Source organism: Juglans microcarpa x Juglans regia, chromosome 3S (assembly GCF_004785595.1).
Source record: "Juglans microcarpa x Juglans regia isolate MS1-56 chromosome 3S, Jm3101_v1.0, whole genome shotgun sequence".
In the NCBI taxonomy this organism is placed as follows: domain Eukaryota; kingdom Viridiplantae; phylum Streptophyta; class Magnoliopsida; order Fagales; family Juglandaceae; genus Juglans; species Juglans microcarpa x Juglans regia.
The window spans coordinates 25,404,899-25,429,134 of NC_054599.1; the positions used below are offsets into that span (position 1 = coordinate 25,404,899).

General features: G+C 36.8%; 3 protein-coding genes, 1 long non-coding RNA gene and 1 other non-coding gene across 6 annotated transcripts in view; 3 read left to right on the forward strand and 2 right to left on the reverse strand.

Annotated features, from left to right (window-relative positions):
* Positions 1–324: 324 nt before the first annotated feature.
* LOC121258062 overlaps positions 325–24,236 on the reverse strand; it is a 40,991-nt gene continuing 17,079 nt past the window's right edge. Inside the window, exon 2 of the long non-coding RNA XR_005939321.1 lies at positions 325–396. This is a non-coding gene — a long non-coding RNA (uncharacterized LOC121258062). The remainder of the gene's footprint in view (positions 397–24,236) is intronic.
* On the forward strand, positions 7,827–15,537 carry LOC121258058 (cell division control protein 48 homolog C-like). Of its 2 annotated transcripts, XM_041159405.1 has the most exons (10): positions 7,827–8,884; positions 9,121–9,737; positions 10,369–10,521; positions 12,412–12,528; positions 12,732–12,836; positions 14,300–14,365; positions 14,475–14,539; positions 14,624–14,825; positions 14,972–15,106; positions 15,212–15,537. In XM_041159405.1, exons 1-10 carry the CDS (start codon positions 7,960–7,962, stop codon positions 15,257–15,259), a joined length of 2,433 nt encoding a protein of 810 aa, XP_041015339.1. In that variant the 5' UTR covers positions 7,827–7,959; the 3' UTR covers positions 15,260–15,537. The 2 variants fall into 2 exon arrangements, with proteins under 2 accessions (XP_041015339.1, XP_041015340.1); XM_041159406.1 differs by lacking the exons at positions 14,475–14,539; positions 14,624–14,825; positions 14,972–15,106; positions 15,212–15,537 and having other exon boundaries at positions 13,954–14,312.
* On the forward strand, positions 12,093–12,195 carry LOC121258906. The gene has a single exon (XR_005939458.1). It is a non-coding gene; the product is annotated as a U6 spliceosomal RNA (small nuclear RNA).
* LOC121258061 (probable 3-hydroxyisobutyrate dehydrogenase-like 3, mitochondrial) lies at positions 15,790–17,163 on the reverse strand. Its single transcript, XM_041159412.1, has one exon. The coding sequence runs from the start codon at positions 17,072–17,074 to the stop codon at positions 16,154–16,156; it is 921 nt and encodes a 306-aa protein (XP_041015346.1). The 5' UTR covers positions 17,075–17,163; the 3' UTR covers positions 15,790–16,153.
* Positions 17,721–22,111, forward strand: LOC121258060 (protein NSP-INTERACTING KINASE 2-like). The gene is made up of 9 exons (XM_041159411.1): positions 17,721–18,243; positions 19,048–19,176; positions 19,252–19,349; positions 19,701–20,182; positions 20,572–20,735; positions 20,992–21,059; positions 21,339–21,474; positions 21,676–21,825; positions 21,947–22,111. The coding sequence occupies exons 3-9, from the start codon at positions 19,258–19,260 to the stop codon at positions 22,007–22,009; spliced, it is 1,155 nt and encodes a 384-aa protein (XP_041015345.1). The 5' UTR covers positions 17,721–18,243; positions 19,048–19,176; positions 19,252–19,257; the 3' UTR covers positions 22,010–22,111.

Sequence of the window (24,236 nt, forward strand, 5' to 3'; positions counted from 1 at the left end):
AAATATTATTAGAATATTATTTATTAATATTATTATTATTTTAGAATTTGAAAAAATTGAATTATTTATTATATTTTGTGTTGGAATTTGAAAAAGTTGTAATGATGAGTTGAGATGAGTTTGGAACCAAACGAAGCCAATGTGATTTGTCATATTATAAAATTAATTTTATTGTAAAGCAAATTTAATGGATTACATAAAACCATGTTAATTTATAAAATTAATTTATATATTTTCTTTGTTGCTATAGCATTTCTCTATGACCATATATATATATGGTACGTCATGTTGGCTGAATGTTTCTTCCATGCAAGGTCTATATAATTTAGAGTAATGCTAGAGAGAAGCCACTATAGCAGTACACACTTTACATTCACTACATGACTGTTTCTAGTTCTCTACTTCTTTTTTTTAGACTTAAAAGATGTGTAGTCTATATGATGTCACATCATGTATACAAAATGATTGCTCTCAACAGTGGCTGCTATCTATATTTATTCTATAATTTAAGATCCACTAAGACTTTATGTTATAATATTAATATGATCTATTAGTTCTTTCTAACATAGGTATGTAGTCTATCCGAGACCATCTACACATTAAAAAGGATAATATGACTTGCGTTCATATTGCGTTTTATACTTCGGATAATGGGTTGTATCAATGGATACTGTTAGGTGATAGATCTTGGGCTTTTCTTTTATATATATATATATGTAATTAATGGATAGCATACAAATAGTTCAGTTATAGAAACTAATCGGACCTAAAGGATTGAGCTATCCCACCAACCGGGCCTACAACCTGAATACCCAAACTAATCAAGAAATCTCGGGCTCGAACCTTCGGACCCATTATTAGAAAAAATAAAAGAATCATAAAATCGAATTTTCTGTTGAGAAGTGTTGGATCCACGTGAATACAAAGATATTTTAAAAAAGTGAAAAAACAACTATTTCTTATTAGTGGGATTCACTTTTCTACAAAAATATTTATATGAGGTTTTTCTATTTAAGACTTGTACATAACATTATTCACAAGAACAACTTATAAACTGACGATATTTAATGTAATAGTCAATTTTATTTTTATAGTTTAAATAGTTTTATAATTTAGCTTATCATATTAAATTATGTTAATTTATAATTTTTTTTTATAAAATCTCTTTATAGACTAGACTTTATCATCTCTTTTACTAAATATAAAGATTTTTTATTATATTCTCAAATCAGTGTTTAGAGCACACAATTAATATTACTTAAGTGAAAATATCTTATTTATATGATTCAAATTTTAAAATTTATTTTTTAAATTAAATTATGTCATATAAATATTTTATTATGTGTACAATATACACCGGCTTGAGAATATGATTTTTCAAACATAAATCACTTCGCTTTTTAAAACTTAAAGGATGAAAGACATATACAAAGGGTGATGCTACGATACCTTTCAAATATGCCTCCGAAAAGTGTCCCTAATGTATTTTGAATTTTTTTTTTCATGTTAAATAAAGAAACATAACACAAATTCGTTAGTAATAACTTTTTTAAATATTTAAAAGATAAATTAAAATACACTGGAGTAGGGACACTTTTGAGAGCACATTTAAAGGGCATCCAAGCATTTTTCATTATAAAATGTGTGCAATAAAATTTATAGTGATTAGAATGAATTTATCAATTAATATTAGTTATTAGATATCACAAAATTAATCTCATGTTAATAATATAGTACAAGTATTTAAATATATATTTTTACCAGTTTAAACTTTTAGAATAATTGGTGATTTCACATTTCACTTCATGTTCTATTTCATTGCTTAAAATTAGATAGATTTTTTTAATAAAAAATGTCCGTTATATTTTTCAATTATCATAATTTAAATTTTTTTAATAATTGGTTGATAAATAATAATAATTTGATATTATATAAAAATATAAGGTAAAGATCATGCTTAAAAAACAACGATGAATATCTTCTTCTTCTTTTTTTAAGCTATAATGATTAATTTTATAAATTAATAAAAAATAATAATTTATTACCATACCATTCTCGTTGTAATTAGGGTTGGCTAAATGTGTAAATACCAAGGCTCGTTTGGATATTGAGATGATATTAGATGTGATTTTTTTAGATAAGTTAAATAAAATATTGTTAGAATATTATTTTTTAATATTATTGTTTTGGGAATTGAACAAGTTGAATTGTTTATTATATTCTGTGTAAAAATCTTAAAACATTGTAATGATGAGACAATATGAGGTGAGATGAGATGATTTCTGTATTCAAACGAGTCCTAAGGCCTCATCCGGTTACGCAGTTCAGACGAGATGAAATATTTTGTTGAAAGTTGAATAAAATATTGTTATAATATAATTTTTTAATATAATTTTTGTTTTGAGATTTAAAAAAGTTAAATTGTTTATTATATTTTTTGTGAGAGTTTTAGAAAATTGTAATGATTATATGATATGATATGAGATAGTTTAGTTTTGTATAATCAACTTAGCCCTAAAGTGTCCCTTAGCCTGCTATTACAAAGAAAATAACAAAAATAACACTACTTCTTGAGCCAGGCCCTAGGCCCCTTTTGCTATCCACGGCTTCCCCCTTTCTTTTTTAAGGCCCATCATGATCCTACCTTAGGTCCACGTGCACTGACCCATAAGCTCATTTTTCCTCAAGCCTTATGCCTTCCAACACATTTGTTTAAGTCTTCCGAAGAACCCTAAAGTTGCTGTCGTGTTCCTCTCTACCCTTCATGCCGATGCCTGGTTCTTTCTCTACCGTTTCAATGTGTCACACTCTCCCACCCATCAAAATACCTAGCCCACAAGGTGTAGGTAGGCGATGCAAAGCTGCGTGTACGGCTCCTATGAGGCTTCCTCTGGGCCCTAACTTGACTAGCAAACTAGAAGGTCCATGACGGGTGTGTTCTTCACTTTCCTCTGTCTGTGGGTAAGAACTTCCTCTGGTTTCGGTTTCAAGATTCCATTTTTATCGACGGGTGGAAGTGCGGGAATGGTACTGACATGTGGCCCTAATTTATTTTTCATCTGTGAGACGTGGAAAACGTCATGGATCTGAGCTGATGCGGGTAGTTGAAGGCGATATGCCACTTCGCCGACTCTCTAAACCACTTGAAAGGGTCTATAAAATCATGGTGAGAGTTTCATACTTTGGTGGTGTCTAAGTGAAGACAGTGGAGCTTTAGGTAAGCCTAGCCTCCAATCTAAAATTGTTGTTCATTTCGCCCTTTGTCTGTATAACGTTTCATTCTTTCTTGAGATCTAACTAAATTGTGCTTCAGCAGGGCCCAAAGTTGATCTCGGTCACGCAAGATATTTTCTACTTCCTCTAATCTTATTGTGCATGCTGTGTAGGTAGATAGTTTAAGGGCCATGTGGCCATAGAGGGCTTGGAAGTGTGTAATTTTACTTGAGGCATGTTGACTTGAGTTGTAGCACCATTTTGCTAGAGCCATCCATTTAGACCATTCCTTCAATCTATCATTGACATAAGATCTCAAATAGTTCTCCACCAATTTATTAATAGATTCGGTTTGTCCATCTATTTGAGGATGGTAAGCCGTGCTGAACTCTAACTTGACCCCTTGTAGGATTAGAAGTTCCTGCCAAAATTCGCTATTGAATGTAGGGTCTCTGTCAGATATAATGGAATTAGGTATCCCATGGAGTTTAAAAATGTGTTTGAGGAAAAGTTGGACTATGGTCTTAGCAGTATATGAATGGATTATACGAATGAAGTGAGAGTATTTGGAAAACCTATCAACAACTACCCATAAGGCATTAAAGCTACTAGAGTTAGGTAAGCTCTCAACAAAGTCCATAGTGTTGAGAGTACTGGAAGTGGTTGGAGCAGCCCACTAGGAAGGGTGTTATCGACCTTGACAGTTTGGCAAATGTCACAGCCCTTTAGGAAGTCTCTCACATCATATTTATGGCCAGACCAGTAGAAATCCTTTTTTATTCTATACAAGGTTTTGTCAAAACCCAAATGGCCCCCTAGTAGACTGCCATGTAGTAAATCCAGTAGTTTTTGAATGAAAGTGGAATTGGCAGGAATGTAAACTCTATTTTTGTGAAATAGTATCCCACTTTGGCTGTATAGGGGGATGGTAATTGCGCTTGTTTGTGCTTCTCCCATAGATCCTTGATCCTGTCATTTGTAGTATATAATGCCCTGATCTCTGTCATCCAGTCCCAATTTGGAACAGAAATTAAAGACAACATCATTTCAGATTCAACCCCTATTATAGATAAAGCATCAACCACTAAGTTTTATTTACCCTTCTTGTATTCGGCTATGAAGTCATAGCCCATGAGCTTGAAGATCTATTTTTGTTGCATGACAGTTCATACCCTCTGGTCTAGCAAGAATTTCAGGCCTGGTGATTTGTTTTGATAGCAAAAGGTTGGCCCCAGAGGTAATAGCGCCACTTTTAAACTGCAGACAGAAGGGCTAGAAATTCTTTTTCATAAGTAGAAAGCCATAAGGCCATTTCCTTCAAGGTATGACTAAAAAATGCTAGGGGTATTCCTGCTTGCATAAGTACTGTCCCAATAGCCTCCATAGAAGCGTCACATTCAATGATAAAGGGCTTTTGGAAATTTGGTAGAGCCAGGACTAAGGGTTTAGTCATTGTTTTTTTAAGCTTGTCAAATGCCTCTTGAGTTGTCTCATCCGAAGCAAAATTGTCATTTTTAAGCAAACTAGTCAGTTTAGCAGCTATAGCTCCATACCTTTTCACAAACATTATGTAGTAACCTGTGAGACCTAAAAGACCTCTTAGGGCTTTGAGAGACTGGTGGTGGCCAACTCAGCATGGCTTTGATATTCTCGATATCAGCTTTAACTCTATGGCCAGAAATCAAATGGCTTAAATAGGCAATTTTAGTGCAATCAAAACTGCATTTACTCAACTTAGCAAAGAATTGGTTTCCCTTAGGATTTCAAAAGTAAGCTGCAGGTGGTAGACATGGGTCTTATCATCCCTGCTATAGATCAAAATATCGTAAAAAATAAAATAAAAGAAAAATAAACTTCAACAGGTAAGGTTTAAAAATCAAGTTCATCAAACTCTGAAAAGTTGAAAGGGCATTGGTGAGGCCAAAAGGCATAACCAGCAATTCATAGTGCCTCTCATGTGTTATGAATGCATTTTTTGGAACGTCTTCAGGTTTGACTCGAGTTTAATGATATCCTGGCCTTAGGTCAAGTTTAAAAAATACCTTAGCTCCATGTAGCTCATCTATTAATTCTTCTACCACGAGAATATGGTACTTGTCTTTCACTGTAACATTGTTTAAAGCACGGTAATCAACACATAAATGTCACGTGCCATCAGCCTTCCTCACCAACGAAATAGGTGAGGAATAAGGGATTTGACTAGGTCTAATTACACCTGATTCCAACAACTCCTTTATGATTTTTTATTTTTCAACTTTCTGAAAATAAGGATAATGGTATGGTCTAACAGAAACTGGTTGAGTACCAGGTTGTAGGGGAATATGGTGGTCATGGGATCTGGTTGGTGGAATGCCAGAGGGAAGGGCAAATATGTTAGGATAATTGTCAAGAAGTTGTTGTATGGGTTTAGGAGTTATGATTTGCGTACCGGTTGGAGGGTTATGTTCTATTAGCTGAAGCAGGACCTCTTTGTTTTCCAACTTATTTGCTCTATTGATTGCCCCATCTTCCATCGATGTAGTATCTCTCAACCCTCTTAAGATGACAACATTTTGGTTGTAAGTAAACTATAGTGAGTTTATGAGAATTTCGTAGAATAAACCCTAGCCTTTGTAACCATTGCACCCCGAGCACTACATCACAACCTACTAGCATCAACAAGTATATGTCCACAATGAGCTTAGTGTCTTGGAAAATCACTTGTAAGTCTTTAATTTTCCCTTCACTTTGAACCTGGTCACCATTAGCCACTTTCACTTGCACTTTCTCATTAGTCAACACTTTAAGTGAAATCTTGGATAGTATTGTTGGATCTAAGAAGTTGTGAGTACTCACTGAATCAATAAGAATAATGAGTATTTGATTGCCTATTTTTCCCACTACTCTCATAGTTTTAGTGTTCAAGAACCCTATAATAGCATGCAATGAAATTTCTGGATTATCCCCAAAAATAAATTGTTGTTTAGAGCATATATGGTCCTCTTCCTGATCAGTGTAAACTCCTATTGCCACCACTTCATCCTCTATTTCTTCAATCAAATACAGCTCTGGGTTTGGGCATCTGTGACCAGGGGCCCATTTGGAGTCACAGTGATAGCAGAGACATTTATTTATGCGTTCTTTCATTTGACCTTGGCTAATTTTATGGACTGATATTATGGCTTTGGGTTGGTTTTTCTGGTTGTCTGTGGTTTGAGAGGGTTGGGGAAATTTAAGGTATGCTGGTTCAGGGTGATGGGAAGATGGATATCTGTATGGTAGTTTTTCATGGAGAGACACATTCTCTTCTTGAATTTTTGAAAGCCCATAAGCCATGATCAGATTATGAGGATTGAACATTCTCATTATTAACCTTATATCATCCATAAGGCTACTGAGAAAATAACTTAGCTTGTATGTCTCAGATAACCCATGCAGCCTATTGGATAAGGCTTTAAAATTAGCTTTGTATTCCTCAACATTGTCCAACTGTCGCAACTTAGTCAGTTGTTCCATTGGACCATCATAGCTATTAGGACCAAATCTGACTAACAAAGTTTGAACAAATTCATCCCATGCTGATACACCCCGAGATTCATCTAGGTCTTGAAACCAAACTAATGCTTTTCCTTCCATGTGAAATGACACCAAACAGAGTTTGTGTTGGGGAAGAGTATTATGGAATGTGGTTTACCTTGTATAGCCATCCATGAGATCATCCCCTTGGAACATAGGAAACTCCAATCTGATGGATCTTGGTTGGATCTCGCTAATGTGAGGTATGACTTGTTGCTTGTTATTGTCACTGTTACTAGAAGATCCTCCTGATAGGGCTTTGTTAACATTGTGCAGATCTGCGACCATGGTGGAAAACTACTGCATCATAGTCTCCATTTGGTATCGCATGGTCATCTCCATCCCGATGGTGCTGAACTAACTTTCAGTGTTTTTGATATAGTTTTCTGTATTTTTTTGAAGAGACGTGAGACTTTCATGTAAATCCTCCAAACAAGTATATTCAGTAATTTTCAAGGTAGCAAAGGGGTTTTCGATACCACTTGTAATAGTCTAGATTTTAAAAACGGAATTGAAGAGACAAATAGAGGGAAATGGCAAATGACAAATGTATTTAGTAAAAAATGATAGCAAAGGCTCTCTTTGGGGGGAGCTCCTCCAAACAATCAAATAATGAAAAATGATCAAGGTTCTAGATGATTCTCTAGATTATTACCTGGCTAGATATACTAGTAATAGGTAGGTATGGAGAGTGAGATGAGAATTTTTAGTTTTAAATGAAAGTTTAAAATATTATTATTGTTTTGAGATTTGAAAAAGTTGAATTGAGATTTGAAAAAATTGAATTATTTATTATATTTTGTATGAGAGTTTGAAAAAATTATAATGATAAGATGAGATAAAAATTTTATATCTCATCTCATGCCCCAAACATGCCCTAAAGTGTCCCTTAGTACCAGCTATTACAAAGAAAATAACGAAAACAAAAACACTACTTGAGCCAGGCCCTAGGCCCCTTTCGCTGTCCACAGCTTCTCCCTTCCTTTCTTTAAGGCCCCATCACGATCCTTCCTTAGGCCCACGTGCACTGACCCGTAAGCCCATTTTCCTTTTATTTTTCCTCGAGTCTTCTGCCTTCCAACACATTTATTTTACAGAAGAACCTGGAGTTGCTGCCGTGTTCCTCTCTACCCTTCACGCCGCCGCCTGGTTCTTCTTCTACCGTTTCGGCGTGTCACAGGAGGGGCCAAAATGAATAGAGAACTACTTCGTCGTCGGCTCGAATCCTGCAAGTGCAGGTCTTCCTCTCTCGAAGAAGTTGTGGATCTTCTCCGTTCAACCTACCGAGACTACCAACGAATCAAGAAGCAGCCTTTTACTACTTTTGTCCGCAAGACCTTGAAATCACTCTCTCAGGAATCGCCCTCTCCGCAGCAATTGAACAAAAGGAAGAAGCGGCAAGTAAAGCTCCCCTCTCCTTCGACTGCAGGCCGGACCGAAGAGGAGTACGATGATGAAGGAGAGGAAGAAGTTGAAGGCAGTCGAACTATTGCTTCTCTGACGAAGAAGCGGAGGATGCTGAGTGGGAACCACCATCAGACGTCTGATGATCCGTCGGAGGAATTGGAATCGAGTTCGGACGGTGGAGATGGGGCGGTGTCCACTTCGGAGGACGCGGTTTACGGAGAGAAGATGGAACCCCCGCAGTTTGACGTGACGAAATCGAGTTTGCTAGCTGCCTATAAGGAATTAAGCGGCGCGGCGGTGAAGAGGCCGGAAAAGACCGCGGTGGAGGAGAATGTGGAGCTGGAGGTTGACAGCAAAAAGGCCAATAGAATCGATTTGGTGGATGGGGGTAGAGGAGGGCAGGAGAGGGTGGGGACTGAGTTGCCCACGGGAAGGGATGGTGGCGTTGAGGTGGTGAAGGGGGAGGAGGGACCGAGGTTTAGGGATTTGGGAGGGATGGAGGGGGTTCTGGAGGAGTTGAAGATGGAAGTGATCGTGCCCTTGTACCATCCGCAGTTGCCCCGCTGGCTCGGGGTACGGCCTATGGCCGGGATTTTGTTGCATGGCCCGCCCGGCTGCGGGAAGACCAAGCTAGCTCATGCCATCGCCAATGAGACTGGGGTTCCGTTTTACAAGATTTCGGCTACTGAGGTCGTCTCTGGTGTCTCTGGTACCTCTCCCTTTTCATCGCAATTCTTTAATTATACACTTTGAGTTGATTACCAGTTATTATCGTTGTTAATATGAGAATATTTTTAGAATTGCTCGGCTGTTTGAGATTTTTTTTTATAAAAAATATATTTTTCTGCCTTTGGCTATATCCTTTGATGGTTTAGCTATTTGTTGTCGTAAATTAGAAGACTAGAAGTTCTATAACTCCCTTTCTCTAATTGATGAATATTTAAGGTGCGTCGGAAGAGAATATTCGAGTCCTCTTCTCTAAAGCATACAGGACTGCACCATCAATTGTTTTCATTGACGAAATTGATGCAATTGCCTCTAAAAGAGAAAATCTACAACGAGAGATGGAGCGAAGAATAGTGACACAGTTGATGACTTGCATGGATGAATCTCATAGACTTGTATATCCGTCAGATGCTAATTCAAACTCAGAAAGTTCTGATCAGAGACCTGGATATGTTCTTGTAATTGGTGCAACCAATAGGCCTGATGCTGTTGACTCTGCACTGAGGAGGCCTGGACGATTTGATCGTGAGATTGTCCTAGGTGTTCCAGATGAAAATGGAAGGGCTGGGATTCTTTCCGTGATTACACGCAATCTTAGACTGGAGGGTTCATTTGATCTTCTGAAAATAGCCAGGTCTACACCTGGTTTTGTTGGGGCTGATTTAGCAGCCCTTGCTAACAAGGCGGGTAACCTTGCCATGAAGAGAATTATTGATGAAAGAAAGTCTCTTCTATCGAAGGATTCTATAAATGAAGAATATACGGAAGATTGGTGGAGGCAACCATGGTTGCCTGAAGAGATGGAAAAACTTACCATCACAATGGCTGATTTTGAGGTGCCCTCAACTTCTTTCTATCTCTATTTTTCTTTCACACACATGCCCTGGTTAATTCATATTTGACCCTGCCTTTCTTTGCTTTTAATTTTCGTACTTATCCATCATCTGTTATGTCTCTTTACTCTTAAGTTTTAAGTGCACAAGACAAGCATGTGGACTCGAATATCGTTATTATTATTGCTGTTTTTCCTTTCGTCATCTTCTCCCCTTTTTATGTGATTTACGAACACTGTCATGATGCATTTCTACATTTTGGGCCTTTGGGAGTCAAGATTGGTATCCTTATAACCCATCCGTGGGTAGCCCAAGTGGTAAGGGCAAACTTGTGTGTATGAGCCCCATGCCATAGGTTCGATTCCCCCTGGGATTAAACTGCGATTTAAGTGGGAGGCCATGACGGTGGGTTGTTGTACTAGTCTCTCCGGGGGTTTAGGTTACATGGGCGAGTCCTAAGGGCTCTGCTGTGGGGTGGTTCTTCCATCATAAAAAAAAGACTGGTATCCTTATGGTTTTTCTTACGTTGAAGCCCCTTGCATTCTATAAAATGTAAATAAAATTCTGCTGTTTTGTCGTTTTTACTGATTTTCTTAAATGACGATTGCAATTGCTTCTATGTGGTGTTTTCCAGGAAGCAGTTAGAATGATTCAACCCTCATCGAGAAGGGAAGGATTCTCTGCTATTCCTAATGTAAAGTGGGAAGATGTTGGCGGGCTTGATTTCTTAAGAAAGGAGTTTGACCGTTATATAGTTAGGCGTATAAAATTTCCAGAGGTTTATGAGGTATTTATAGTTTTTTTTTTTATAATATAAGTAAGACGATTTTATTCATTGAATGAAATGGGTGAAGCCCATGTACACAGGACGTATACAAAAGAAAAAACCTAAGTACATTCTATAAAGTAGAAAGCGAGAACAAAAAATCATGAGCTGAAGCTCCATTAATCACTATAGCAAAAAACCATTGCAATAAAGAGTACACGAAGAAATTCTGAATTTCCTCCAAGCTCAGCTCCTTATCATTAAAACAACGATCATTCCTTTCCCACCAAATGCACCACATAAGACACAAAGGAACCATCTTCCACACAATATCCACTTGAGCGCAACTATGTTGCCCATTCCAACATGCAATCAGATCCACAACTTTCAAAGGCATCACCCAAGCCAACCCAACTCTACTAAAAACTCCATCCCACAAAGCCTTTGCCACCTCGCAAAAGTAGATGATCCTCATATTCCCCATGCTTCTTACACATAAAACACCACTCCGTAACTATAAAGCCATACTTCCTCGAGTTATCAATCGTCAAAATGTTCCCAGGCAATGCTGTCCATATAAAAAAAGTGACTTTGGAAGGCAGATGAGACCTCCAAATACGCTTCCAAGGGAAAGGAGGATTATGCTGAAGAGTCAAACACCTTATAATACGACCAAACTGAAAACTTTTCACTTCCTGCAGGCTTCCACAACATTCTATCCCTCTCATTAGCCCCAATACCCAGGGAATATAGAAAGCTGAAAAAATCTGAAACATCATCAAGTTCCCAATCCTTTACAGCTCTAATCAAACGAACATCCCAATGCAAGGATCCAATAGAATGGACTAACTAATCAGAAACAGATGCGTGCTGATCAGCTACCATACGGAAAATAGCCAGGAACACCCTATAGAGGGCCTGATCACAACACCAATCATCAAACCAAAAACAGATCCTTGAACCCTCTCCAACAGCATAATTAACATGTTTAACAGATTATAATTATTGCCCCTGTTCTTTCTCAACTACCTCTTTCTCTCTCTGTGTGCGTAGAAGCAGTTTTCATTGACAGTTGAAATAGAAATAAGTATAGCTCTTCAAAAGGTGGAAGGTGATCATATATATTTCTCTATGTATGTATGGATGTTTGTATTGCAGACATAAAGATTGATATAGCTTTTAGTTGCTTCTACTATTATTGCCCCACTAAATTATGTTGGCTGAGTCATCTGGGAAAGATTTTAAGGTAATACATAGTTAGCTACCCAATAGCTCAAATGTAGATGAACAACACAGCTCCATTGCAGGAATTTTGCCACGTGACAGGTCTGGAGATTATCAAGAGAGTGATTCCATTACAAAAGCTTTAAGTTCTGCTTTTGTTTCTTGAATTGGAATGCTAAGAGTAATGTTAGAAAGAGTGTTTATTATTATAAGGATTACTGACTTGGCCAACTGGGGTTGTTTGTGATGAAGACCAGGTAGGATTTGTTGAAGTGTCTTTTTTCCAGGTTAGGTCCACTTGCAGTCATGCCAAAGATACACTTTTCTCATTAGAAACTTAAATTTCCTTTAGATAATGAGGCCATCTAGTCCCTTTGGGGACATGCGATAAAATTGGAATGATACATATAAGATTAGCATGGCCCCTGCGCAAGGATGACATGCACAAATCAAGAAATGGTCCTAATTTTACCGATAAAAAAAAATAATGACACCACCTATGCTCTTTTGTTTCTCACATTGAAGCTCCACTACTTTTATCCTTAAGTTCCATTAAATTTGAATCCCTGCTGCAGTTTACGCAACTACTTCCTGAAGTTTCATTTTCTTTTTGAAGAGTTTTCCTTGAAGGCATTATAGGTTCACTCTAAATGGCTGTTCATGTCCTGAAATTATTTGCATCTTCAGGGATTTGGCATGGACTTAGAGACAGGTTTTTTGCTCTATGGGCCTCCAGGTTGTGGTAAAACACTGATTGCCAAGGCTGTAGCTAATGAGGCAGGAGCCAACTTCATTCACATCAAGGTCAGCCTCGTTGATTTTCCATTTCCTTCCATCTGTGCATATATGGTTTCAAATTTTATTCTGACAATGATGCTTAGCTCATTGTGCTTTATTAAAACAATAAATGCATTTCTACCTTTTTTTTTCTTTGCTTAATTTTTGCATTCAAATCCTTATTAAGATGGTCATTTTTTTTTTCTCTTTTTTTTTGCAAATATTGTTAGGGCCCTGAACTTCTGAATAAATATGTTGGGGAAAGTGAGCTGGCAGTTCGGACATTATTCAGTCGTGCAAGGACTTGCTCGCCATGCGTACTTTTCTTTGATGAGGTTTACAGTTCTCTCTGCATTAAATGTTTACGGTTCCTGTCATGCGCTTGCTATTTTAAAAATGTTGTATGATTTTCACCAAGTTTGGATGGCGAAGATGGAATGACTGGTTTTTCATATTTTTCCCCCAAAGCTCTCTCTCTCATCTTTTGACTCATATTCTCCCATGTTGCTACCGCATTGCTAATGCTACCTCCTTAACCTAAGATGTCATTGGCCCACGACCCTTGCTGCTGTCTCTGTCTCTCAGCAGTTAAGATGGCATTATGCCCCCTATTTTTATCAATTTTAACGAGTAATTGAAAGCTACCTTGTGATATAAACACCAAGCAACCAAAGTTATCATTTTTTAAAATGCATCTATGAGAGTAAGAGTGGGATTAAGATCTTATGAAACAATTTTGTTGCATGTTTGTTTGTGTGTGTGTGTGTGTGAGAGAGAGAGAGAGAGAGAGAGAGAGAGAGAGAGAAGATTTTCATTATTAGTGTTTGATTCCTTGACAGTCTGTCCATTGGCTTTTTAATATTATTTCACATAATTGTGTATGTGAAAAACTCTCGTCTAATGGAATTGAGGAGTTAAAATTTATTGACCCTCAAAGTAGTTTCTTCAATCAGCGCTTTGGCTCCTTCAACTGTAAAGGCCTTTAGTTTCTCTAGAAGAGAAGGTTGAAGCAGATAGCTCCTGAGGCTCTTTCTCTGGATATTGTAAAAACCAAGTCGCTAGATGGAATCATATATAAGCTTTGTAACAGTAACAAGACATTAAAACAGAAATCACAACATCACTCTTCTGTTCTACAGCTTCATAGAATGACATGTATCTCCCTGAATGTATGAAGTTTACTTTGTTCTGTCATTTTTTGATGAGAATTGCTACAGCCACAAATAAATCCCACAAAAGTAAATCAACAAATTGACATAGCTTCATATGATGCGTTAGATCTATTTTACAATAAAAGTAATTTTACAATCTAACATACCTCATCAAGCTACGTCAGCTTGTGAGTTTACTTTTGTGGGATCTCTTTGTGGCCAAAGTATTTATCTTTTTTATTTATCAATACTTTGTATGCACCTATTGAATATTACTTAATGTAGAATATGCCTGAAGCAAATGCCAGTGAATTGGGTTGTTCTGCACTTGGGCATTGAATGAGAAGCAATATTAAATGGCTTTAGAGATGTATGCTGAGTAGTCGTTGAACATTTAGTTACATCTCTGCATCATTTTGCTAGCTTTTCTTTCGATACCATATCGATAAAATGCAATGGATCAAATCAGCTGTAAGGTTGTGTTTAAAAGTAACAGCTCGATCATGTTGCAGAGAACATGGTTTTCAACATAGGTGTCTTGATTAGGACTTCTATTCATCTCATGTTTTTTAATCGTACATGTGGTGGTAATTAAATTTGCGAATTTGATCCCCTCCCAAAAAAAAAAAAAAAAAAATGATTTGTAGGTGGATGCATTGACAACAAAGCGTGGCAAAGAAGGTGGATGGGTTGTTGAGAGACTACTGAACCAGGTCTATTAATCTCCAGAGATATCCTGAACAAAATCATGCTGCCCTACTTAATGTTTTTGGCAATTTCTATTCCAATATTGATAAAATGAATCAATTCTTACAACTGCAGTTACTCATAGAGTTGGATGGTGCAGAGCAACGGAGGGGTGTTTTTGTCATCGGTGCAACAAATAGGTAAAACTCATTGTTTGCAGTCTTCAATGTGTCCTGATAATGAATGCCTTACTAATTCCTTCCAGTTGGCATTTCTGTTGGCAGACCCGAGGTGATGGACCTTGCCCTCTTACGGCCTGGTAGGTTCGGTAAACTTCTTTATGTTCCTTTGCCCAGTGCAAATGAGCGCGGACTGATCTTAAAAGCTCTTGGGAGGAAGAAGCCTATTGATGCCAATGTGGATTTGAATGCTATTGGGCAAATGGAGGCTTGCAAGAATTTGAGTGGAGCTGATCTTGCTGCACTGGTTTGTATAATGCTGGATAGATTTTTTCTTATATGAAGTCAGAAACTGATTTCTCTCTCTCTCTCTCTCTAGTTGTTTGTGTGTGCACATTTTTGGGGTGGGGGGGCGGTGTAGGTTTCTTGCATATAAATTTTTACTGATAACAGATGAATGAAGCCGCAATGGTTGCTCTTGAAGAGAGACTCTCAACCGAGAGCATTTCAGATGCAACTTCGTGGACCATCAAGGCAATACATTTTGAACGGGCACTGAGTACAATCTCTCCTTCTGTTTCAGACGAGGTACGAATCAGTCTGTTTAATCATGTCTAGTGCAAGGATGCTTGAATTCTATAATAAACCTGTACATTTTTCCTACTCTTAACATCTTTTCCATTTGGGGAGCAGCAAAAACAATACTACAAGATTTTGTCCGAGAGCTTAAAAGCGGCATGAGAAGAATCATTGTCCGACTTTGTACAGTGACATGGCTGAGGATTGACAGTCATGACTCGATCAGAACATTTTTTATACAAAAGAAGTCAGTTTCGATGCTAAAAGTAGCCTAATGTTCTTCTCATTGTTTTTTACCATTTTGTTTTGCTGTAATCTCGAAGAAAGTACATGCATTGCGCAGTCCCCCAACATGGGGGAAGAAATTTTGTGCTGATGGAGGCTCCAGAAACTCGTTGAGGCGAGTTATTTCTAATCTATGTAACTAATGAAATTCCTCTGGTTTGGTGTTTTTGTTTTATTTATTTTGTGCTTTTGTGAAATTGGGGTCTGCCTGAGGCCCTGCATATTAATGATTCCTCTCCTTTACGGGGTCTGCCTACATGTTAAGTAAAAAAGAAAGAAAAGGAAAAGAAAAAAATAAAGGAGTTGCGTGTCACCTTCTGATTTATATTGCCAAAGCTCATTTATGGATATGATAGTGATACTGCAAAGAGTTTCTTTCTATCATGAATACAAAATAAATAAATAAATAAATAAAAGCTCCAATATGTTTCCATAAAAAAAAACAATTAAACTTGCACACCTCTAAACACAGATACCAAAAGAACAAAACAAAACAGCCAATACTGGTCCATCCATACGATCAAATTTATGCACAATCTTGCTGACTTACCAAATAAAGCTCGAGGACCAGCTGCAGCACACGCCAACATACATAAACTATTCTCATCAAACATCTTAGACCAATATAGAACAATCAAAAACAACATATTCCAAGCACTTGCACCACGCCCTCCCACCTCTCAACTCCAACAAGACCATTTATTACCCAAAACACTGCTGCAAAGGTTGGGACTTGGGGTGGGTGTGGTTGTGTTTTATGGTTTTAAGATATTACTTACCATTGATCCTCTCTATGACAGTGATTAAACCCTGACCACCAAGCTTCCCATCACCATTTGCCACCATCCCAGAAAACAACTGCTTACAAAGTCCAGCACCAGGCAACACCACCACACTCTCATCTTTGCCTTCCTCCACAGCATCCACACCCATTCCCAAGTCCTTTACCATATACTCCGCGAACCCGCCTGGCCTAAAGTCCCTCCCTATCACCCTATCTCCCCACAACTCCATCGCCATCGACCCTGCCGCTCCACCCCTCACCGCCTCCAACAACTGCTTAACATCCAACCCCGCCCGCTCCGCAAACACTAACCCTTCACTCAGCCCCAGTAAGTTTGCCCCCACAGTTATTTGATTCGCTATCTTGCAACTCTGACCGCAACCCGCTACGCCCACATATGTTGCCCTCCCCAAAATCTCAAACAATGGTGTCAACCACTTCACAACTCCACCATCGCCACCGGCAAATATTGCTAATTTCCCATCTCTAGCACCAATGTCACCCCCTGACACCGGTGCGTCTACTGCCCAGCAACCTTTCTCATGCGCAGCCTCGAATACATTGCGCGCAAGCTGAGGGTGACTACTGGTGGTATCGACGATGACAGAGTTGGGGTTGAGGCCAGAGAGGAGGCCGTCTGAGCCAAGGACAACTTCTCGAACATCCGATGGGTGTCCCACCATAGTAAAGACGACGTCACTGCGTTTAGCGAGTTCGTGTGGCGAAGAGGCGAGGCGGGCGCCTTGGGCTTGTAGGGAGAGTGTCTTGGAAGGGCTGCGGGCGTAGACGGTGAGGGAGTAGCCGGCGGAGAGTAGGCGAGCAGCCATGGCAGCTCCCATTACCCCTATGCCGATCCATCCGATGCGGGTTAGAGAGGGAGTGATGGGATTTGGATAGGGGGTTCCCATTGACAGCGGATGAATCTGGCTTGGGTTGTGGGCTTCTGACTGATTCGATCAAAGTGATGCATCGAAGTTTTGGCAAAAAGTAGAATAAAGTTTTGGCAAAACTAGAATTAAGCGGCCATTATTATTCGTGATTATTTAATATTTAATATATTTAATATTATTTATTCTTTGCATCATAGAAGTATTTTTTATTCAAAAAAAAAAAAAAAATCTATTTTCAACCACCAAACATGTAGTGAAATATTGTCAAAAAAAGTATAATTCTGTGTTTTGTTATTTTGTAAATGTGAAGATCGATAATGTAAAATCGACCAAAACCAGGGAAAAAAAAAAAGGTTCCAAACAACACAAATTCGAAAACATCTAAAAACATGAGAAACAACGTAAACTAGTTCACATCTTACATACTGATCAACAATGTCGTCCCCGTGAATTTGTGGGTGAAAAAAAAATAGAGTAGTATTATATGCAGTCGTGGAGTGCGTAAGTGTCGTGCAGTCATTTTAAAAAAGAGTGGGTCTACTATTAAAAAATTAAAATTTTCATGTGAGTCCTACACATTCACTTTTTTTAAAGTGATTACGCTACGTTTGCGAACTTACGACTATAACTATCATTTCTCAAAAAAATAATCATATTGCTTGAAGAAATTAACAAGAATATTGGCAGGCAAATAGGCAATAGACAATATAGTTTTGGAGTGTTTCTAAAGACAAGATAACGCCAAGTATTATAATCTCAAAATCTTTTGTTTTTTTTCATTCGATACTATAAAACCTAAGCAAAACGGTAATGACTAAAAGAGATCAACTTTGTTACCCACGTAAATGGCGGGCTCACCTATAATAAACATGTCAATTCCAGTACCCCTCGATCCATAGCTCCTTTATTTTTTCTACCACTTGATCAGATGTATAACATACCATTCTAAGAAACTCCACAGAGAGTGATCAGTGATCATTGAGAAATGGAGTCGCAAGGAGACACTGTGTTGGTAGTGGTGGATGCCAATAGGTGGGGTAAAGGAGGCATGGAGGCTGTCAACTGGGCTCTCAAACGCATTGTCCGCCCAAGAGACACTGTCATTGCTCTAGGAGTTATTCTTGAATCTTGTTCCAAGAAGAGTTCTTGCTTCCCATTTCTAATGCGCATTGGCATCTCCGGACTATGTAAGTTTTTTTACTCTGCTGATCAGTTCTATTTACTTAATTCTGATATATATATATATATATATATATATATATGATAGTTCACAAAAAAGTCTAAAAGGATATCTTCATCAAGGAGTTGATTTTAAGTGAAGATACCCATCCTCTGATCTTAAAACCAAGATATGTTTTCTCCTAATTAAGTTAATTTTGTTTCCTAGAAATCCTTTTGCTTCCTAGAAATCCTTTTGCTTTGACATGATCGAAGATTAAACTCTTTTTTAAGCGTCAGCATCAGTTTGTGATCAGTATATGCATCTTTGCTTTTGTAGCATGTATATACTTTTCAAGAAATATAAAAGGTAGTGGAAGTTTTTAAACGTAGTAACAATCTTAATCTGGATTGATTAGTGCTTACAGATTTTTTCTTAGGTATGTTTATGGTCTTCTGTTTCTGAAACAATATTGAAGTATTTGTTCGTGATATATATGAAACTGCAGCCAAATTTTATTTTTATTTTTGTTTTCATATTGAAAAAATTGAGAACTTCTGTTTTACATTATAATAAAAAAATCACTTCTGATCTGGAAACATTTTATAAGAAAACAATCATGATATTTCAACAGATTTCAACATACACAAAATTCTGATAGTTCAACTGTGCTGAATTCTGATCAACCCAACTTCTTCCTTCTATCATATGCATTCAGCGAAATCCTTTCACTTTCACATGTTTTATCAAACTAATTTCAAGTTTTCTAATGCTCTCAACTCTAGTTTCTTTTATGGTTTCTGGGTATGCCTAACATAAATTACCTTTGCAGGGGAAAGATTAGACTTTCCAGGGCAAGGTGAAGTGGATCCTGAAGAGCTTGAGTTAGAAATTGAGAAAAAAAAGGGGACAATACCAAAGTAATCTCCAGCCATATTGCAGACAGTGCCTAAAGAACGAGGTTGGTGCTTTCCTACATTAATATTAATCATAGGAATAGCATGGGAGAACAAGTTTAACACTTTCTAGTATGCAGGTGAAGATGGAGGTTAAACTTGCTGCCGGAATTTGTCCCACTAGATTAATTGTTCAGGAAGCACAAAACTCTAATGCCCATTGGGTTGTTTTAGACAGGTTCTCATTCTCATCATGATCTTACAAAAATAGAAGCTAAGGAGATGTCCAGACACCAACAGGAAATTAGATCATTCATTTCTTTTCTTTTTTTCATTCAATTAAATTAGATGTTCTTCCAAAAACTATTATTGCTAGTGCTGCTGATATAGGCCATCATCAACAGGCGCATAGCAGCAAAATCAATATAAGTGAACATCAGGTTGAGATGATTTACTCATTCCAAATCCCATGTAAAATAAAATGGACCGATCTCAGTCCCTGTGGTGCCCAAAAGCCTCCTAAAATTCAAGTTGGCTTTATCTTTTTGTTTCATTTATTGATTTGATTATTTATTTGTTGGTTTGTCAGTCACCTCAAGAAATACAAGGAATATATACGGCTGCGTATAAGCAGTAATCTTGCAGTTATGAAAGGAAAGGATACTGCTGTCTTAGTGACATTAAAGGCTAGTGGAAAGGATATTCCAGAAGAGGAATCATCTGCACCCTTGCCAGTGACCGAAATTCCTTGCTCGTATCCACTGTCTTGGAGGGGTTCTCCTCGAGCCATTGATCAGAGCGAACTTGAAGCAATAACAAATAACTTTGCCGATGAAAATATTATTAGGGAAGCAAATGGCATGAAATATTATCATGGGATGTTGCAAGATGCACCTGTTTTAGTTGAGTGTTTCATAGAAACTGATGAAAACTTCTGGTCGATGCTCGAGATCCTTTCGAGGGTACGCCACCGCAATATCCTGAACATTGTTGGATACCTCAGCACTGGTGCCCCTAAGTCCTTGCTTTACGATTACATGTGCATGGGTACTGTCGATTTGAACTTGCAATGTAAGAAGAACTTCTCTTATTGAAATCCTGATATAGTTAAACCAAGATGATGAATTGCTGATGCATTCTCTCTGTTCTAGAAATTCTCTACAAGAAACTTAGAAGTTAATTATACAATTTATGACTTTATTACGTTCTGCTTGTTATATGACATGATTGTGGTCTAGATCGTATCTTGTATTCTTGTTGCTCTTTACTGATAAGAATTCTGGAATTAAGAAGCCTGGGAAAAAAGAAATGGAAGAAAGAGCTAGGTGGAACCATTTCTCAGTTCAGAATGAGGAGATATTCTCCTCAATTCTTTATCAATATGAGAATTTTTATTCTATATAAATTACATGAGGGCCTCATAATGATTTAACTCCTGCATTTTTGCATTCTGTTTGCAGGTGACAACTTGGCTATGGATTTTGGGTGGAAGGCAAGGTGGTGTGTTGCTCTAGAGATAGGTGGAAGCCTGCGGTACCTTCATGAGGAGTGTGTTGATGGACCCATAGTTCACCTCTCTGTCTGTTCTGCTCATGTTGTTTTCAGTAATGGTTACTCCACAATGGTAAGTTTAAAGAACTATTCCTCAAATGCAATTTATACTGCAATTCTAGTTTCGAGAATGTCTATCCAAAGCAACTGAAGTACAAGTTCTGTACATAAATTTTCCTGCTTTTAATATGCACCACCGTTCAACTTCTTTAGCAAAGAAGGTTTCACAACTTGTTCCAGCAAGCAGAATTTCTTGCTTTGATCACATATTTTTGAACCCAAGATTTCTTGCCTCAAAACTGAACATCTGGCTTTTACTTACATTCAAGCTTGTCAACTTCAGAACTGCTAAGTGGCTTACAGATGATGTCTCCTCTCAAGAAGATTCACCAGCTAAGTAAGTTCCCCCTTCATAATTTTATCTCAAATCTGGTATGTGCATATGTTTGAATTCAAAGTCATTCATTAAAAATGTAGAGAACCCAGTATAAATAAGAGATGCCGTGATGTCGATAATAAGAATATAAACAGCAACAACATTAACAAGAACAACAATAGTAGTATATTTTATCGTGCAATGGACATTGTTCATGAATCCAATGCCTTGAGTGTCAAATATTTAGCAATTTACGTGTATGGTTTAACCGGTCACTTACGATCTTTTGTATGGTTGAAGAGGCAAAAATCTTGAGGAAGATGAACATCTTTCTGTAGATATACACGATTACGGGATTTTCCTCCTTGAGCTCATAACTGGAAAGGGTGCCCCTTGTTTCCAAGCCCGAGGCAATGGCCAGAAGTTGGTCGACTGGGTAAGACTTCTAGGCAACCTTCAAATTGAAAATACATAATATTTTTTCATGTAGGCTATTTACAGGAGAAATCACCAATATGGAATTGAATCACTTTGAAAATACTTTCTAAATAAGTATTTTTTTTTCTTTACACTACTTTGCCTGCTAGAATTCCAAATAAACACACTGGTTAATTTCTCTCTTAAAAAAAAAAAACAGGCAATTCCACTTCTCCAAAATGGTTCGATTAGCCAACTGATGGATCCCAGACTAACAGATACTAGTGATACAAAAGTGGTTCAGCATATGGCCAATGCTGCACTCTGCTGTCTCAAAAATGCTAAGAATCGGAGACATTCTATGAGTGAGGTAAGATAGAATATTTATGAAGGTTCTTGATCATAATCCCCTCCCTTTCCTGGTTTTATCTATGACTTTCTTCTCTATATACGGGTCCAGTATTGCTTAGTACGTGGGGTAACTTTTGCAGGTCCTAGCTGTGGTTCGAGGTGATGAGCTTGCAGTATCCAAGTACGGAGTTTTACTGAATTAGTCTGCAGATTGTTCTTTCTTATAACGTGCATGTAATCCATAAAGTGATCAGTATAGTTGGTCATTGTGGCACATAAAATTGGAGGAAACTAAGAAAACCATGAGCGGAAGTCAAAGAGATCTTTCATTTGTTTTCATAACTCTTCTCATTTAATTATTATAATTTTTTTAAATTTCCACGTAAAATAGAATAAATAATTCAATTTTTTTAAATTTCAAAATAAAAAAATATATTCTAATAATATTTTATTCAACTTTTAACTTTAATTTTAACTTATTTCATCTGATCTACAAAAACAAACGAAATTGTAATGGAATTCAGTAATATTTGTACTGAAAAATTCATCCCCAAGGCCGGGATTGGATCCTCTAGAATTATTGCGCATTGAATGTGGCTTGAGATATTTACTAAGAGTGGGATCGCCCACTCTTACTGCTTGTCGTACCGTTTAGTATTTTTTTTTATAATTTTTTAATACATTTAAATATTTTTAAAAAATAAAAAAAATACATCAATACATTTAAAATCAATTCTTTAATCATTAAGTAAAAAAAAAAAAAAATTTTTGACCAACGATCGAATGGAGTGATCTCCACTTCAAATGAAGCGATCAAAGTAGAGAGATAAAGTAATTTTATTCATTTAATAATTCAGATTAGAAATTTGAAGAGATTTGAATTCAATTATAAAAACAATCCTTGAAAAGCATTCATGCGATGTCAAAAACCTTTACAGCATTTTCGTTCATGGAATCAAAACGCCATGATAAGGCTTCAAAAAAGCAGCCATGCTGGTGTGATATGAAGCATATAATTATTATTTTATTTAACACGTGTTGTATTTCTCTCTCTTCACATTCAAAAAACTCTGGGTAATTTCTCTATTTTAGATATTCATTGACTCTTTTAGATTTTTTAAATCAGTCTATTTTAGTGAATCGATGGTGTGCAGAGCGACCCTTTCAATAAACAATAATAATAATAATAATAATAAAGTCGGTCCATTCCGATCGATCATCGATCTGACACACCACCACAAACAACCCAACAGACAAAAACAAGACAAAACAGAGCAATTGGAATAGGAGGACGCACATCAAAAAGCCGTTGACCAACGCTGTTTCTTGCCTCTTTGGTCTTTTATTTTGATAAAAAAAAAAGTTGTGGCACCAGATCACAATCAAACCAACCTTTAAATTATATAAAAGAAAAAAAATAATAAAAAAAAGACAAAATATCGGTAGTGATTTGCATTTAGAGATTAAACTGAATTAAATTAAGATGATAAAATATTATTAGTATATTCTTTTTTAATATTATTATTATTTTAAAATTTAAAAAAATTGAATTATTTATTATATTTTATGTTAAAATTTAAAAAAATTATAATGATAAATTGAGATGAGTTAAATTTGATTTAGTTTCTAAGCGTACCCTAAGAATTCAATGAGAAAGACTCAGAACAACGGTAGATCACCATAGCCTTTTGTTTGATCATTGTTTCAACTCTTGGGATGGCGTCGTGGTCTTGAAAAAAATTCGTATAAATCAAATTATAGATTAGTTAAGACTTTATTAGTGGGTACCCAAATCCCACTTTATGAGGAGAAGTTTGATTTCAAATCCTATTTTACTAAAAAAAAAGAAAATATATACATCATGTTAATGTGTCTAGGATGGATGGGCACATTAATTTAGGCTTTTGCTGGAGTGACTCTTCTTACAATGCTGTCTTTCCTGCAATGTCTGCGTCAAATTCAATTTACAGCTTCCAACTTTTGACTAAATTCAAAAACTCTATTTACAATTAATTTTGTATATTTTTTATACGCTCTATTAATATGATTGAATGTGTTATTTTTTTTAATATAAAATAATTTATTTGACTAATTACATCAGTGAAGTGCGTAAGAATCATGTAAAAGTAAACATTAGTTGGGCTTACGAGAAACACATTATCATGTAGTGCTAAGATTCTGACTTCGTTACCAATAACGGTTACCAATATTAACAATAAGAAGAAAGAAGAAAAAGACTTTTCCTAAACCTTGAAAATCAAAGCCACAAGGAGACTTTTAAGGCTGTATTTGAATTGACGTGTGAATAATAGTGAATTAAGACGTTAAAGTGAGTTTTATAAGTCTAAGATAAGATAGATTTTAACTTTTTTATAAAATGAAATTTAAAAAAATACTATATTCCATCGATAATTAGCTGAGATAATTAGT

Coding starts and splice junctions, on each gene's coding strand:
- LOC121258061 (XM_041159412.1), bottom strand. CDS start 17,074: ATGGGAACCCCCTATCCAAATCCCATCACTCCCTCTCTAACCCGCATC.
- LOC121258060 (XM_041159411.1), top strand. CDS start 19,258: ATGGAGGTTAAACTTGCTGCCGGAATTTGTCCCACTAGATTAATTGTT. Junction 20,736..20,991: donor GTAATGGTTACTCCACAATG/GTAAGTTTAAAG, acceptor CTTACATTCAAG/CTTGTCAACTTCAGAACTGC. Junction 21,826..21,946: donor GGAGACATTCTATGAGTGAG/GTAAGATAGAAT, acceptor TAACTTTTGCAG/GTCCTAGCTGTGGTTCGAGG.
- LOC121258058 (XM_041159405.1), top strand. CDS start 7,960: ATGAATAGAGAACTACTTCGTCGTCGGCTCGAATCCTGCAAGTGCAGG. Junction 9,738..10,368: donor TCACAATGGCTGATTTTGAG/GTGCCCTCAACT, acceptor GGTGTTTTCCAG/GAAGCAGTTAGAATGATTCA. Junction 12,529..12,731: donor CCAACTTCATTCACATCAAG/GTCAGCCTCGTT, acceptor AAATATTGTTAG/GGCCCTGAACTTCTGAATAA.